The 17,483-nt window shown below is 36.6% G+C and overlaps 1 protein-coding gene across 1 annotated transcript; it reads right to left on the bottom strand.

Moving 5' to 3' along the window:
* Positions 1-59: 59 nt before the first annotated feature.
* LOC116716674 (guanine nucleotide-binding protein G(I)/G(S)/G(T) subunit beta-1) lies at positions 60-14,324 on the bottom strand. The gene is made up of 10 exons (XM_032557492.1): positions 14,184-14,324; positions 13,358-13,396; positions 13,130-13,236; positions 11,314-11,377; positions 10,284-10,446; positions 8,491-8,557; positions 7,420-7,621; positions 6,083-6,299; positions 3,317-3,432; positions 60-2,468 (listed from the first exon to the last, which is right to left on the bottom strand). Exons 1-9 carry the CDS (start codon positions 14,238-14,240, stop codon positions 3,326-3,328), a joined length of 1,023 nt encoding a protein of 340 aa, XP_032413383.1. The 5' UTR covers positions 14,241-14,324; the 3' UTR covers positions 60-2,468; positions 3,317-3,325.
* Positions 14,325-17,483: the final 3,159 nt, after the last annotated feature.

Genomic DNA, 17,483 nt, shown 5'->3' with positions numbered 1-17,483 from the left:
GATGTTCAGAAGACATTCAGACAAGAAGAGCTGCACAGATGAGCCAGGGTGATTCAACAGTGGATAAGAAATAGTTTTATTTGACTTAAAACATAATTACAAGGAAACCAAACAGTCTGCAACATTCTAGCTTCAGTGGGAATCGCTCTAAGTGAATCACACTCAACACAATAGGTCATCTCAAACTGCTTTTTATTACATCTTAAATAACAGTACATTTTAATATAGTTTCTATCTTGCATCCAGCTTTCGGTTGTACACTGACTGACTTTAAAATTAAATACAAAAGGTGAAAGGGAGGGGCAGTGGGGAAGGGGTGCAGAGCTCTACAGTTATTTGATGAAGAGAAAAGGAAAAAGGAATTTAATTAATTTTTAATATTTTTTATTTGTTTTATTTTTTTTTGCCAACTCCAGGCCTAACGCACAATTACAGCACATTTTTTTTTGTACAGAATGTCGCAAAGAGAAAGAAAAAAAAAAAAAAAAACAGATCGGAAAATAAAGTTACTACTGCTAAAGAAAAAGCGTATTGTTTACAAGAAGGGAATAACAGAAAGTTCTGCCATTCAAATGCTGCAAGATTTTTTTTTTCTCTCGTTTTCTATAGAAGGTCAAAACAAAAACAAAAAAAAAAAGTTATAAAATGTTTCTGTAAATGGAATTTTGTTTTGCTACAGAAGGAATGAAAAATTTATTTGTTCCGTTTGGACTGTACGTGTTAAGGTGAATGAATGCGCGTGCGTGTGTGTGTGTTTGTGTATATTTTAAGCATTTATGGTACTTCTAAAATTTGTGGAATCCCTCCCAAGAATGGACCGAGTAACCGTTTATGTTGCAGGGCTTGCTTCTCAAGTGCATAGCTTTGACATTTCAGTTGAATCATGTATGCACAGAGTAGCAAAAAACGAAACAAAAAAAAAAGAAAAATAGAAAGAAAAATATAAATACCATTGTATTGATATATTCAACAGGTTATTTTCTTAAAGAAAAACATCAAAAGGACTTAATTCCATATGCACCTTTTAAGCAATTCTACAGCATGCGATTCTAAGAGATAACCCACCCATGGCAGACAACCAAAATCTTTTTTTTTTCTTGTTTTTAACTTAAAAAGTTTCAATATCATTATTTTCAAACATTGATTTATACAACATGTCATTCACAGAGTAGTAACTGCATTTCCAAGCACGGAATGGGCACCTCTGTTAAAAAGAAACGTCCAGATTGCAACCAGGCTAAAAGTGGAGGTCGTCCCTACACAACCGAATCACATCACCGGTCCCGACCACGGGCAACACGAACCAGGGAGAACTAAACTAAAAGAGGAGGGGAAAGAAAGGAAAGAAAAAGAAAAATTAAAAAAAGAAAGAGAAGGGGGGGCAGGGTGGATTATGATCTGATGGGTTAATCTTCATTTAATTATTCTACACTGTTGCCAGACAGAAAGGTGTAAGAATGGTTAAAATGTTTTGGTTTTTTTGTAATTTTTTTTCCTTTTTATTACATTTTAAAAACAAGCATTCATTATCATAAACAGCATGTGCTTGGTTAGTTAACGTTTTTTTTTTTCTTTAGACATTATCCTATATATGCAACGTTTAATTTTTGTGCAAACAAAGATCTGTGGACTACACTGGAAAAAAAGAAAGAGAGAAAAAAAAAAAAAGAGAAAAAAACCCATTAAAGTATCATGGAGCTAAATATACAGAAGGGTGAGATGTGGCTTGAGGACTCCTTGTTGAAGCTGAATACTCTCACTTTTGTTCTCCAGTGGGGTAAAGCTGGACTTAACGATGGCGCCGTCTGGAGGTTGGTTTGCTTCTCCGCCTATAAACAACATTCTCTAAAAACGTGTAAAGACTAGGAAATAAAACAAAGCTTTGATCCTCGTTTTAAACATTAAACTGAGTTCGCTGATCTACCTCTCTTCAAAACAAAAAAAAAAAAAAAAAAAAAAAGTATAATAATGAACAAAAATAAAACATGGTCGAAAAAAAAAAAAAGCTATGAAGAGTTAGATCACTGTCACGTAATAACCTTCACTCAGACCTGTGCATAATGAGGATGCAGGACACGTTTGCCGTGTGGTGGAGCAGTGGACGGGGTTTTCCGGATTTTTCATTTACTACCATACTTGTTGGGAGATATTTTTCCCCAGCAGTCCACTTTGAAATCACTAAATTCCTCAAGCTTTTTTTTTTTGAGTGTTTTTCTTTCTTCTTTTTTTTTTCCTTAAGCTGAATGAGTGACAGACAATTGTGCTCTTTTAAATGAGAAGGAGAGAGAAGGAGAGAATTTTTGCCCTTGATAGTTTTTGGGGGGTGTTTGGAGTCAGTATTATGGTGTTTTGTCTTGTTTTTTTTTTTTGTTTGTTTTTTGTTTTTCAAAAAAGATTGGATATGCAATAAAAATGAACATTGTGATGTTGGAATGGTCTTGCACTCGACTTTGGAGTCCGGATGCCATCTGGAGAAAATGACAAGAAAGAACAGGTTGCAGACATTATTACACACATGGACGAAGTTAAAATTATCAAAAAAAATTGTTTTATTGCACAAACATTTCATTATTAAGCTCGCATAATTATCAATTTTCACAAAGCGTAAATGAAAATTACAAGATAGGAAGATTGTCTAACAGGTTGCACTTTCACTCCCAACATCCAGAGGGCAGCAAATACCCTTCAGAAATGTATGCAGTTAGAGTTTAAAATACTTTTGTAACATTTTTCCAACAAACAATAGTGAATCTCAAATATTAAGAATTTCAATATGCACACAAAACTGCTACACTGTAAAAACAAAATCTTATCTTTAGTCTAATTTGCACACTAGAAATAACACTAAACTAACTAGCTTGTTAGTTTAACGTTTTTTATCAACGTTGATAAAAAAGTACTAAGAAATCATTAACTTAGAACAAGCTCTGATATCTTGCTGAAAAGTTAGCTGTAAGTTAGTTTTTTGTTTCAAGCATTTGGCGTTAAAGTGAGGTTTGAAAACCTACGACTTCAACAACTTCAGCACGTTGGTGGTGGTAGCAACATGCCTGCATTGCTATCTCTGCACAAACAGGGTGAAAAAACTGGGACCATCACCTAATTATTCCCAAATGAACAACCAGATTTTTAAAAATTGGATTTAACTGGGACAATAATCTCAAACACATCAATCACATCGCCTGAAAAAAACAACAAAAAAAAAGATTCAAATGCATCATCAAAAGCCCAAAACTAAGATGAAATTCAGATCTTCTGACTGGCACTCTGTATATGATTTCATTTAATAAATTCATAGATAAAGCAGTAAACTCACCTGCAGACTCTAGTTCCAGATCTTGAGGAAGCTGTCCCAGGACCCTGTCGCCACTGCCATGCCGTCGTCGGTCACACCCAAGCAGCTCACCCGGTTGTCATGACCGGCCAGGACACCTTCAGACAGAGAAAACACAAGATTTTACTAAAACATGAGGAAAACACTCTTTCTGAATCTAGAAAGCATGTAAAAAGTGTTAAAAGGATAAAGGTTAGAAATCAGAGAGCAGAATCAGCCCCAGATTCTGATTCTGGGTTCAGAATCCAGCAAATCAGCATAAAATTGATTGGAAAAAAAAAATTATGTTGAAAATAATTTTTAATGATAAATAACATTTTACCCATGTTCTGCAAACCTTTTTTGCACTCAAAACATCCAACCCATATACTACTACTACTAATGTTAATCCTATACAGTTACAATGACATTAAAAACCAAACACTGGAATTTTTGACACTCAAAATCTGATCTAAGAACTCCAAGTAAAACCAGCTGCATTGCTCGACTCCGACTTCCTGTTCTAAATCAAACAACAAATTATTGGCATAAATGAGGAAACAAGAAAAATTATAGCATTGCAGAAATAAATCGTTTCAGCCAATTAGTGAAATTTATTATTTAAGTATAAGACCAAAGAAGGCAGACAAGTGCTGGTGCATTATTAATAATTAGAGATGAAGTCAGTTATTTATATTTCTTCACCAACTAGAAGACAGAAAAATGCTTGGATTTGAAGAAATCTACATGTTTTTAATAAGATATCTTTCAGTGCAGCGAAATATCTATATTTCAACACTCAAGCTGGTTATTCTTGTTCTTATAACTGAAAATAAAATGTATATGAAGACAGAAATATGAACATTTGCAATTTAACTCCTTTGAAAACATTTACAGCCAAAATGTATAAATCATGCCACATAAACAAAATAAAAAACATTTTATTTCTTGAATTACTAATATGTTTGGGGAAAAAACAGGCCTCTCCTACTAAAAATAACTATTTTGTTTGCTGTAGGCAAGTTAGCAGTCAGGCAGCCAGGCAGCACACACTCCCATATGTTTACATGAAATTCAGCTGAATCCAGTAAATGACTGCTCAGACTCATTTCCATAGGTTGTGTAAAAGGTTTGCCATATTGAAGGGCTTCCTTTGAATAAAGGCTGCTTACAAAAATAATTGTGTTGTGAATGCTGGACCAAACAAGTGTGTGACACTTACTGCAACACAACTGAGAAGAACCTAAATATGAAATAAGGATGGACTTTTAGCCTTAAAAAATAAAAAAATAAACTATAAGACTTGATTAAAAAAACAACAACAAGGGGCTAGACAGTTTACTGCATTTGAGCCGTTTCAGTTCTGGAAGGTTTATGTGATGTTTATGTGATAAGGAACAAGTCTAAACTCTTAAAAACCTACCTTTTACTAAAGAAAAATGCTAATGCTTTATGACTCATTTTTTATCTGTACCAAAAACTTTTATTCTGACATCACAAGCAGTCTTAACTACAATATTGCCCAGAGGTAAAAACCCTTTCCTTCTGATAAACACACAAATGATGCAAGTTTTTCCCGTAAGTATGCAGCTGTCACGCAGCAACCAGTGATTATGTTAGGAGTATCTGTTGTATTTCAAAAGGAGAACAGCTAAACACCTACACAAATCTGTACCTCTAACACGCTAAATAAATGATTAATCCTTCAATTTCCACCTGGTCATCTTAAACTGCAGCCATGAAGCCGGGCAGCTCACCCTCGGGGGCGTCTGACACTGGCTGTGTTTTAATAATGGGACAGTCAGTGCCTATAAAAGGCTGGCCGAGCCATTTTTCTCTCTGAATAGCACTTCACAGCTTTGTTTGGACATGCTGACAAGTGGCTGAACAATGAGCTGTGAGACTTTCCAGATATAACAGTGGAAAGCTAAGGTATTCCCATCATGACAAACCACTGGCATTTTCTAAAACCGGCTGCACGGAGCGGGATGAGGAAAGCTTTATGGAAACGTCCTCACTAACTAATCCGTAAATTTCCTGCTCACATTTGCCAGATTTCAACAGCATTTCTCTGCGTTTTTCACTACTCAAACTAAAACTTTTAGGCGTTTCTCTCGGCGGTTTTACAATATTTCAGTCTAAGATATTAACCTATAACCTCCTTGAATGGAGCAGTATTTGAGTCCAATTCCACCAATGATCAAATGGCACACTGCTAAAATTAGCTTTCAGTCTTTGGAGCGTGGTAATGGAGTTACTGGGCCTAACCTAGTGCTCAACTTTATTTGAAATCTGTAACTTTTGAACCTGTTAAATCAGGAATAGATTGTACACCACTAAAAAGCACTGATGGACTTTTGATTATTGACATTTACTACTGAACTCAAAACAAAATGTAATAGTTGAACAACCATAGGTCAAGTTCAATCTAAATGTCATGTTATCTGAACAAACGGTAAGTGAAATTACTTTTGAATTAATGCACATCTTAGACATCAAGTCAAGAACCAAAATAATAATGGCTAGACTATATATATGAATATATATATATATAAAAGCTTTGAAAGTCATAAAATGTAATAAAAATAGCTGGTTAAAAACAACTTCATATTTTTCCAAGACCAACTACAGAATATCTCAGTGCATTTATGACATCTGGAGTTCTAAAGTTAAGTCTAGGTGTTTTTAGGACCTTCCAGCGGCGGTGGAAGTCGAGTTCTGCCGCCGCGCATCGTTTCAGTTCAGAGCATTTTTTCCAACATGGCTCACCTGCGCGGTCGCCCTTCAAAGTGTCCCAGACGTTGCAGTTGAAGTCGTCGTAGCCAGCCAGCAGCAAGCGGCCACTCTTGGAGAATGCTACGGAGGTGATGCCGCAGATGATGTTGTCATGTGAGTAAACCATCAGCTCCTGGTCGGCACGCAGGTCAAACAGCCGGCAGGTAGCGTCGTCTGAGCCCGTGGCAAAGGCGTTGCCATTGGGGAAGAACTGCAAAAGGAAAGGAAACTAAGTATTCGTATCCCTTTGTAAAATAAAATAAAAATATATTTTTCACAACAATTTCTCTGCAGACAATCTTATGTTGACATTCAGGGAGTACAGTTAATTTTAATCATCTAATATGCAGAATAAACTTAATGTAATTATTTTTAAAGGAGCCTTTTTTTCCCCCAGGTTACTCCAATGCACAGCAGGACATGTTGCTTTAATTTGTCTCCTCGTTTTTAATTCTGCACCCATAAACTAAAAAACGTGAACATAAATTAGTTTTTCTTGCTAGTCAAGTATTTTCTGAAAGTTATGGAGATGGTGAGAAGGCATGTTTTCACAACAGCAACCTCTTCCAGGAAGCGGGGTAGCTTTCTGGGGCCGTTATCACCCCTCCTTGTTTACACTGCATTTAACAGGAGATGAAAACGTATCCCACAAAAAGGCAAATTCTAACACAGTGTGGTGCAAATCCTTTTCAAATGGTTAATTAAACAAAGAGAAACATTTTAATCCAGCAATTTATGTTTAACATAATTTACAGATGAGATATTCTGTCGCCTATAATAGCCTTCAAATCATTTTCTGTTTACAACTTCTTTGCTAAAAGAGGAAGTAAATCTTTCATCCAAAAATAAGAGTGTTAGTTTTTCCTCAGGCATCTTCTAAGGCACCCATCTCGTCTCTTGTAAACAGTCGCACCATCAGTTATAGACAATGGATGGATAGATATTCAAAAGGAATCTTTTTTGCTCAAATTGGACACAATTTAATTACACAACACTTCCTTAGAGGTTTGATTTGGTTCAGAAGCCTATTAAGGCCAGCCAACTTACAAAATATAAGTTTATGTGATCAAAACAAGCACCTGCTAGTAGATATTACTAGTGTCAAAATAACTACATTCCCCAACAATAAACTATGAGAAGAAAAAAAAAAAACTTTGTCAAAATAATAGCCTACTGGCATTTAGGAATTGACGCACATGTTGTGTGACAATCGAATCATCACTGCACGCTCTGACAAGCAAACTAGCTGCTCAGTCCAAATAAAAGGGCGCTGACATACAAGTAACCCTGGTCAAATCTATATATGTGAGGTTTGTGTGTGTTTTTCGTACACAGATGGCATTGATGTCTGACTCGTGGCCAGTGAAGGTCTGCCGGCACATTCCTTCTCTGATGTCCCAGAGCTTGGCTGAGGCATCACAGGCTCCAGACACAAACAGTCTGCTGTCCGGCGACAGCGAGAGGCTCATCACATCACCGGTGTGACCAGCAAACGTAGTGGTCTGCTGACCAGTTTCAATGTCCCACAGAGCACTGCAAAAAAAATAAAAAATTAAAAAATGCGTGAAAATAAATTCAAAACAAGTTCTCTTCAAAATGAGAAATTAGCAATGATTGCAATATAAACTATTGTTTTCTAATTTTTGTTTTTACCAAAACAAACCCAATATTTGGGAAGTGACTGAATTTTCTGAAATCCAAAACTGATGCTTATGTTTATAGTACTCTTGTAGCTAATCATCTCAAGACGGTCTTCACCAATTACCATTGCATGTGATTTGACTGTACTGTATTACAATTTGCAGCTAATTTAACTATATCTAGTTTTATCCAGGTGTGAACACAACTGAATTTTGAATTTGGACCAAACTGAAATCTGTATGATACTAACAGGATCTGTTTGTATGGTAAAGGGCAAAGCAAAAAGAAATACAAACAAACAAACAAAAAATATATATAAACCATATAGACTGATGTAAGGTTGGACCATATGATAGATTTTTTTAAACCAATGGCGATTGTTTTGGGGGTTTTTTACATTAAAAAGAAATGAAAAATGACAAATATTTTTATTAAATAATTTTTATGTGAGTTAACTTGAATTCAAAGTCAAAATAAATATAAGCTGTAAAACCGTGTCAAAAAAGATGGTAGTTTTATCACTTAACTATGAAAACCCAAGGAGTGCATTGGTGACAAAAAAATTACAATTTCCAAATAATTAAATCTCCAAAAGCAAAAATGTGATTTATTGATAAAATCGATTTATCGCCCAACCATAGACTGACACTAAAGGAATAGTAAGTGATTTACAATGTTCAAATAGCGACGAAACATAACTTAAGGTCTGCATTTACACTGATTTTGTCCAGCAACACAATTGCTGCAATATCCCAACTCACCAGGTGGTGTCTCCAGAGCTTGTGACAATCTGGTTGTCATCCAGGAAGCGACAGCAGGACAAGTAACCTGAACAAAATCAAACCCGCAGATTAACCAATGTAATATGTATTCTCAACTTATAAGTCATAAGGACGGCATATTATTTTTCTTTGTATAGAAGAAGGGACCTGACTTCAAATGGTCATCACACCCACAGGGGAGGCTATGTGAGCTGCATGTGGGAGGGAGGGGAGATGAATCGACTAATTCTCCACAAAACAAACAAAAAAAAAACCACTCTGGGGCATCTCCTGGTTCATGACTTGCTTCCATAATTCATCCAATACTAGCTGGCAGAGTGCATTCACCCCTCCCTGTAGTGAAGGAACTGGAACTAAAGTGCTGACACACTTCCTGCGTCATGTGACACTGATCAGATGAATGCTCCTTGCTTAAGTGCTCAACACTTTCATTAGTCTGTGATGATACGAGGTTTAACCACCAACCCATATGAAAAAGATCGGACCGACACCTTTTAGGCGCAGTGATCACAATGCTTAGAATAAGGAAAAAAAAACACAATGAGGTTCCAACAGATTCTTTACTTCTGAAGACTTGATTTTCAAGTACAAAACATTGGGTTTTATCTGGATGCTTTTTCTACGTGAAGCAATACAATGCTGGAGTTGGCTTCTGATTTGGCAGTGCTGGATATTTTAACATTAATACTTTGACTAACCCTATATTAGACTCTATTTTGCAATAATAAATACAGATTCTTTTAGGCATATTTTGTTATATTTCATTTACTTTTGCTTGCAAGTTTTAAATATATTTCTCAGAGCTTTGTTTGGAATCTAAATCAGACCCTGTTGAAGAACCAATAGTTTAAAATCGTCAAGTCCAAAGAAAGCTGCGAGTTTTGAGGTTTCATTTCCTGGTGCCGTCAGTAACTCAATGAGCTGGACTGAAACTTAAGATTAATGAGGCAGATTGCAGATAAAAGGCCTCCAATGACAAATGGAAAAAAGTTAAATTTCCCAGATTTTTCTAACACTCTGATTTTGACTTTACAGGCGGTAGAAATGGGAAAGAAGCTTAGGGGATTAAATATTTTATTTACTCTGTTCAGCTTTGTTCCATACTTGGAAAATGAATGAAATTTTTAAGACTGGATAGGAACTTTCAAACCTTAAATTTCACAGCTTCACTATATGAGAAGGAAGAAACTTGCAAGTAATATGAAGTCCTGTGAGACAAATCTGACTATTTACTGATTGATACATTCAGCCTTGTCAAATGTTAAGCTTCTGGAAATTCAGCAATCACTGATTTGTTTAGACAAAATGAAGTCATGAAGTTTTTATCCTAATGTTAATTCACAGCATGTAGAGGAACAAGACCAAGCAACTTGTTATTGACAAGATAATGCACGTAACAAAAATTTGAAAGCAGAATATCAGTTAATTAAAACCCAAAACATATAAAACTGCAATATGGAGTTAAACATTGTTTCAATAGTTGTTGAATACTTACAAATAATCATTTTGCTCAATAATATCAGTGATAAGCTTCTTTTTGACACCATGTCCTCATTTTTTGAAGGCTTTAGAACCTCTGACTTTGAGTGGACTGAGTTTTGGTATCATTTGGAAAACCAACATGACAAGAATCATGACTTAAACATACCGGCGTGATGACAAAAGTGTTTCTTTTTAACATATACTTTCTTGACAAATTTGAGTGACTCACCAAAATAGTCAACAAACCGATGGACAAACCAGAATCGAGGTAATCCAAATGTCCCGCCTACCTGTGTGTCCGGCCAGCTCACGGCTGACGCGCACGTTTCCTTCACGGGTCTTCAGGTTGTAGATGGAGCAGATGTTGTCCAGGCCACCACAGGCAACGTAGTTCCCAGAAGGGGCATAAGCGCACGTCATCACCCAGGAGGAGCGCAGCGGGATGGCGTGGACCTGGAGGAGAGCAGAACGATTTAATATTAGTTTGCTGTGACAGATGGAAGAGTGAGAGAGAGTTCAGTCTGCAAAATTAACCTTTCAAGGACGCAAACCCCTCCATACAAAACACTTCATTGGCACCTACAAACACAATATGCCTAGTACTTTGTCAATTTAAATTACATTCCTTCGAAATATGGAGGTTAGTTCATATTTCGGAGGTTAGTCCATAGAACGTGCTTTAATGTAGAGGTAGAAAATATTTAACCTCAGCAATTTAACAAACACTTTAGCCTGATTAAAATCCCTTCATTCAATACTCCACTTGCTCCACTTTCAATTTATAGTATTGGTCTAAAAAAATCCTGAAGGTCATTTTAAAAAAACTTTTAAAATGATTAAAACTTGGGCGTGCCGTGGTGGGATAGCACGACCCATGTTTGGAGGCCTTGAGTTCTCGACGCAGCCGTCGAGGGTTCGACTCCCAGACCCGACGATATTTGCCGCATGTCTTCCCCCCCTTTCCTGTCAACCTACTTTCATATAAGGGACACTAGAGCCCACAAAAGACCCCCTGGAGGGGAAAAAATTTTTTTTATAACTTACGATTTCAAGTTTTTTCCATGTTAATATTTTTTTTTACATGATTTATTTTTTTTTATTTACTGAAAATATAACAAAAACTGCTACTTTCTTCTGACAGCAACGCTCACCTGACTTGTTTTATTTCTTTAAAGTCTTTAATCTACTTTGTTTAGGAATTACATCTAATTAGTTGCTTGTAACCGACAACAGTTAGACTGTGAGCCTTTTCTAAAATATTTTGAGATGATTTATTCACAAATAAAGTAATGAGAATTGCAACACGACTGAGGTTTTTACCTTGTTCGTGGTGTAGCTGTCCCAAATAATGAGTTTGCCATCCTGGGAGGCGCTGACCAAAAGCCTTCAGAAAAACAGACAGAATTTTTTTTGAAATAATTAGTTTTTAAATCTTTTGCTATGAACCTGCAGACAAAAATGACTAGAGCAAAGGGGACATGAACATTTTAAATATCCTAAATATTTTAATAAGCTGCACTTTTTAAGAATGAAAACAGCGAATTTTATGAAATAAACAGACTATTTTCTCACAAAATGTATTTATTTAGAACACCCCTCAGTAATGTTTTCACAATAAAGACCATTTCAAAACAACCTTAATCTACGGAGCCCTCTCAGGTCCCTTCTGTGGATGTCATTTGGTATCTGGGTGAATCCAACAAGAGTAACCACAGCGACGGTCCCAAACCACTTTGGTACAGGAGAAGCTCTGAACAAAGCAAGGGCTGCAGGGACCGTGCCAGTCTTAACTACAGTACTGACAGTAATAAGTTCAAATGAAGACAATTCTGCTTAAAGTACAACATAGGCCCGACTTTACCATGATTAATCTGTTCTGGACATGAGCTAAATGTATTGTTTAGATTATATGCAGGAGAAACAAAGGAGCTTTCGGTATACTGTGAGGAATAAAATATGTCCAGTTTGGATCAGACTGTGTACCGCAAGAGTCAGGGCATCAGCTGAGAGACAATGATTCAACGGTTTGGGACACTCATCCCTCAAGGGAAGACGAGGTGGAGACTTTCGGGGATAAGAGCATTTATGAGTTTTATTTACCAAATTCTCATTTTAAAAACAATATTGTGGTTAAATATTGAATCAGGTTAAAAACATCCTAGTGTTGTGTATGAAGAATGATAAAAAAGTAGAACAATCCGGCAAAATATGACTTAAATGTGCTTATTTTCTTTTTAAGGCTTCCCTTTATTATTATTTTCACAGATTACTCTACGAAATAACATTTAGGCATATAATGTGGAAAAGTGTTATAAGATTGATTTTGCAGCCATAGTTTGTCAAAGATATGTGTTGAGGATTCAAAACTGATTATTATGTGGCATGTTTTCATGTTCTATGAAAAATCTACATGAATTTAGAGAAAAATAGTACATTATAGAATCACAAAACTTAATGTCTCACTGATTTGAATAATGAAACATTTTTGTGTAGAAGAGTGGGACTTTTTCAGATTGTTAAAAATCTATTACTCTTTATATATATAAAAAACATAGTTCCAATTTCTGTGTAAACAGTGTCTTTGTTTTCTGTGTTTACTAATTTTATAACCACTCTAGTTTAGCTGAAGGCAATAGTTTCGCTTTGTCGTGACTAGACAAAGTGTTGATTCAAGCAACACCGATAAATACATTGCTGGCTGAAAAGAGTAGAAGTCTAAGGGAAGGGTTTTGGTGATAAAACTCAACCCCAGCTTCCACAAAGGTTGACTCCATTTTGAGTATTTTCCCTACCCTCATGCCACATCCCAGTGCACACAAACATGACACACCAAGACGCAAAACAGCACACACTCGAGCTTCCAGCACATGTTCAATCAGCTCTCACAGCAACAAATGTTTTACTATTTTCAGTTTGCACAGACAAGAGTATTGTTATTGTAATAATCGATCAAAAATGACTAGTAAAACTGAAGATAACGGACTGAAGGACGTCATGGTGAACTCATTTTACATTCAGGAGGAAGCAACTCACAAAAATAAAGCATTTCACATTTGGTTCCTGGAATCAGACCAGGAAGACAGGATTGGTGAGAAAAAAAAACAAAAAACACACACACGCAACTGAATGAATTTACCTTGAATCAGTCCCCCAGTGCATGGCATAGATCTTAGCCAAATGCCCCCTCAGCGTCCGTCTAGTCCGCATCTGAATTCGGCCAACGGGGTCAATGTTTGCTGTGATCTAAGCAGGATCAAAATGAGACAGAAAGGACGACCCTCAAAATGTGTACTAATGTGGCCAGAGTGAACACCATCGAAAACAAAATGAAAGCCAGTTACTGATTATGAATGATTTTTCTTACCTGAGACAGGGTAGCATCTGCACACGCTTTCCTGGCATCCTGTAAAAAAAAAGAAAAAAGATCCAGTTATAACCACGCACAAAAAAAAAGGGGGGGTTGACTTGCGACTTGCAAATAACAGTAATAAAGTTGAAAAGCAATGTGAAAAGTGAGTAAGCGTCATTTTTATTAGAGTAGGGCTGAACGATTAATCAGATTAATTGTGATGAATTGGTTATTCAAGTAATCGTCAACTAATTTAACCATTAACTAGAATAAACAAACAAACAAAAAGCCATTTGCTGTAAGGACACATTCACAGGAGTAATTAAGCCAAAACTGTACAAAAAATATATTTATTTTAATTTAAGAACTCAAGTGGCAGTTTTAGCTTCACCTAGTTCTGCAACACAATCTCCTATTAATAACCTTTTGCATCCCATTATTAATTGGTTAACCAACAGATGAGCTCAGATGAGTATTTTTAGCTGCAAATGATCTAGCATATCCTAAGGGAATGATATTCTATTGCATTTTAGGTAATACAATGTTTATTTTCTTGTTTATAAAGGAATTGAACCATCCATTTGTATATTTTAATGTATTTCTAGTAGCTAGCTAATTGATTTTCAATAAAAATATCAGATTGATCGATTAATCATCAGAATTATTGACAGATTAATCAGTTACTAAGAATTGTTAGTTGGAGCCCTATATATGCGAGTAACAGATTTAATCTTCAATCTACAAAGCGATTAGTAGCAGCACAAGTAGAAAGTTGAAAAACTGTGGTGAGTCTGGATTTGGAACCTCAGTAAAACTAAAGATAGGAAAAACTGGGACTTACTCGGATCTGGTTCTTGAGCTGCTCAGCCTCCTGGCGTAGCTGATCCAGTTCACTCATTTTCCTCTGCTAATGGTGTGCTTCTCTCCGCCGCCTAGACTCTTGCCGATCTAAAGAAGACAAGAAACGACAAGCCTAACATCAATACAACTGCTTCCTTTTCAGCTCTATGAACACTTGGAGATTGCATTTTAATGACGCTGGTTAGTTCACGCTTTAGTAATTGGTAAAAATTGTATTTTTTTCTCTTATGCCACAAATTTATGGACATAGCAGGTCAACAAAATGCAGTTTCTCTTCTATCCTTTCTGTGTGGCTCAGACAAAGTGGATGCGAATCACTTTTGAGACAGCTCAAGACTTGTCCTTGCCAGCTTGAAGCCGTAACCTAGCAACAAGCACAAGGCAGCTACTTAAGGCTTAAGATAACAAATTTGAGGAGGATGTTGAATTTGTTCGTTCTTCACCCAAACAGAGGCAAACGACTTGGAACAATGAGTGGCCATTACAAGTCCTTGAATGCCAAAGGGGACCGGGAGGGAGTGAGGGAGAAAAAAAACGTGCAAAAAAGTGTGCATTAACCCTAACCCTTGGATAGAGGGCCTAAACATATCCCTAATAATTTGTTAAAATTAAGGATTTGTCTGTCAGATATATATATATATAAAAAAGAGACCACCAGGGTTTCCCTGCACCTCTGTAGCCGCAGGTGAAAGGCGTCAACGCTCTGGCCTGTGGACTCTCAACTGCCCTCCAATGTCATTCCTGTAATCCTGGGACACAGTTGATTCAGCTTCTCCAGCCAAATCCGGTTAAGACAAAACCTGCTGATGATCCTAAAAGCAGTGGCTGTTCCGCTGACCCCAATCCTCTGGTTCACCCTCTTAACAGCGATACTTTCACTAGCCGTTCAAAATGAACGGATAACAGAAAATTTAGAAAAAGTTACCATCATGGGCTTTGAGGCCTTGTTAGAAAATAAGTTAAATGCAAGAAGCTGCCGTATTGCAAGGCATAAAAACAGGAAATGAGACATCTAATGGCATCTTTAGTTACATCATTTATAGCTCAGCCAAGTTGCTCAACTTAAGGAAAAGAAAAAAAAAAGACATTTATATACCTTGCCCTTTTTCCATTATTTTCAGTTACTGTACACAAAACGTTGCACATAAATTAAAATTAATTTTAAAAATATATACAACCAACTAGAGTCAAATGAATTAACTTTATCTGCCCAACTCAACCCATCTACAGCAATAACCCTTGTTATAACCTCACCTCGCTGTGTCTCGGTTTGGATTTATGTCCTTTGTCCAGAAGGCTGATGAGACGTTCTGAATGAACACCTTATCCTACATGCGCCTGAGACTTTATCTGTCACCTGATTGGACAATGCTTCTAAATGGGTCTATCTAAGCAAGGTGCCTTAGCCTCCTAATCTTCACGATGAAAACGTCTCATGGATAATATTGCTGTAGTATTCTCATTTTCTCAACAAATAACCCTAAGGGCAATGGGTAAAAGAAAAGTGATGTTGATGCCAACAAAAACCAGAACTCATATTGAGGATATGGTTATATTTAAAATACTAGACTTTATTTTCCTGTTTGAGAAAGTTTAGAAATACTTCTATGCACACTTCTACTGTGAAAGCATTGGACTTTTAGTTTAAACTAAATGAGGAAAATTTACCCAAAACAATAACCAGAACTAAAAAACGTTTGATATTCAGAATATTCCTAAAATTAAGGCCAACTGTGTTTCACTACCACTATTGTGAATCACAGTCATGACTGCTACGCACATCTGTCTGAGACGAGACTTGAGATTTACAACTTCTTACTACAATAGGACAGTTTTAACCTTTCATGGGACCAAAAGCCAATGATACACCAGATTTAAAGGTGTGATTTATAAGCAGTTGCATTTATAAGTAAAGTTGGCAAATTGGTGATTGGTCTGGTGACTGGGTCTGGCCACTTTCTGACTTTACTGTTGGTCAAAAACTCAAACATTTCTCCACTTTTGAGAACTCTCTTATCTAAGAGTCATCGGGCCTCACTGAAAACAACAATCTTTGGTGCCTTTAGTGTCCTTTGCCGTTTTGTTCTTTTCCAGTTTTGTCCTTTTGCAATCAACTTTATTTGGATATGAAAAATAAGCGCCCACCCCCAGCCAGGTGTGACAGTGGGTAGGCTTTCCCCACATTGAACAGGATACAATGTGGGGAAAGCTTCACAATCCACAGTGGTGGATTTGCTATTTTAAAAGAACAGGATACAATTTCTGCCACAGAATTGTCAGGCGCAGCAATACGCCGGATCTGCCGCTTCTGTCTGTTAGGACCTGCTGAGACAGGGCTCAGCTGTGCTTCAGTTCGATTCCCCTGTGGGAGAAACCTGAACACAGCGCAGCACTCTGCTGTAACTCTAAATCATTAGCACCAGCACTTCGTTTACGAAGCAGAAGAACACATCTTCCTTTAAGTTTTGTCTCCATGTTAACACAGAGATAGAAAGGAATAACCCAAGCAAACCTAGATTTCAGAAAAAACAGGAATATAGGGGGAGAATTATCTATGTATGGTATATTGTTAAATTTCCTCAAAACCAAGAAGATTAAAGATTTATTAATAATGACATTTTAAATGATTATCTTGTGAGAAAGGAAAATACACAATGGCACAACTTCTATTCCACTAGCAACTCTGTGGCTAATGGAAGACAATGTAAATTTCCACTCCAGAGCCACAAGATACAGGAAGTCTATTTGTGCCCTCCTTGGGAACGTTTTGTTGAATTGGCAAAGGGGCTATTTGATCCAAAGCAGACTTCACCAGACAACAGGAAGACTGAAAGAAGAGCAAAGTTGCTATGTTTTACTCTTTTGAGCTTTAAACCTCTGCCATTCAAAATGCTGGCAACATATTAGAGATCTCAGAGTCGAGAAAAGGAACTGCATTCTCCAGGAAATTCAAAGGTGGTGATGCTAGCAGTGCCAATAACTAAAGATGCTAAAGATTTTAAAATGTAAACCCTGTAATAATTGTGTTTTAAAATAGTAAACGTTGTTTGTAGTGATTCCACACTCAGTGTGATGTACTCTCTGCTTTTTAGTATGAATAATTAATGATTCCTCAGGACATAAAATCTAGAAAAAAAGTTACAATTCTTAAAAGACAAACCAGACACTGAAAAAGTGGCCACAAAATCCTGACTGTTGCATTTTGAGTGAACGTACATTTTCTGACCATGCAACCTACAAATGTTAATTATACAAATAGCTGTTAGATTTAAATGACATC

This window comes from Xiphophorus hellerii, unplaced genomic scaffold (assembly GCF_003331165.1).
Source record: "Xiphophorus hellerii strain 12219 unplaced genomic scaffold, Xiphophorus_hellerii-4.1 PGA_scaffold_78__1_contigs__length_500000, whole genome shotgun sequence".
Lineage (NCBI taxonomy): Eukaryota > Metazoa > Chordata > Actinopteri > Cyprinodontiformes > Poeciliidae > Xiphophorus > Xiphophorus hellerii.
This window is presented reverse-complemented; position numbering and strand designations above follow the sequence as displayed.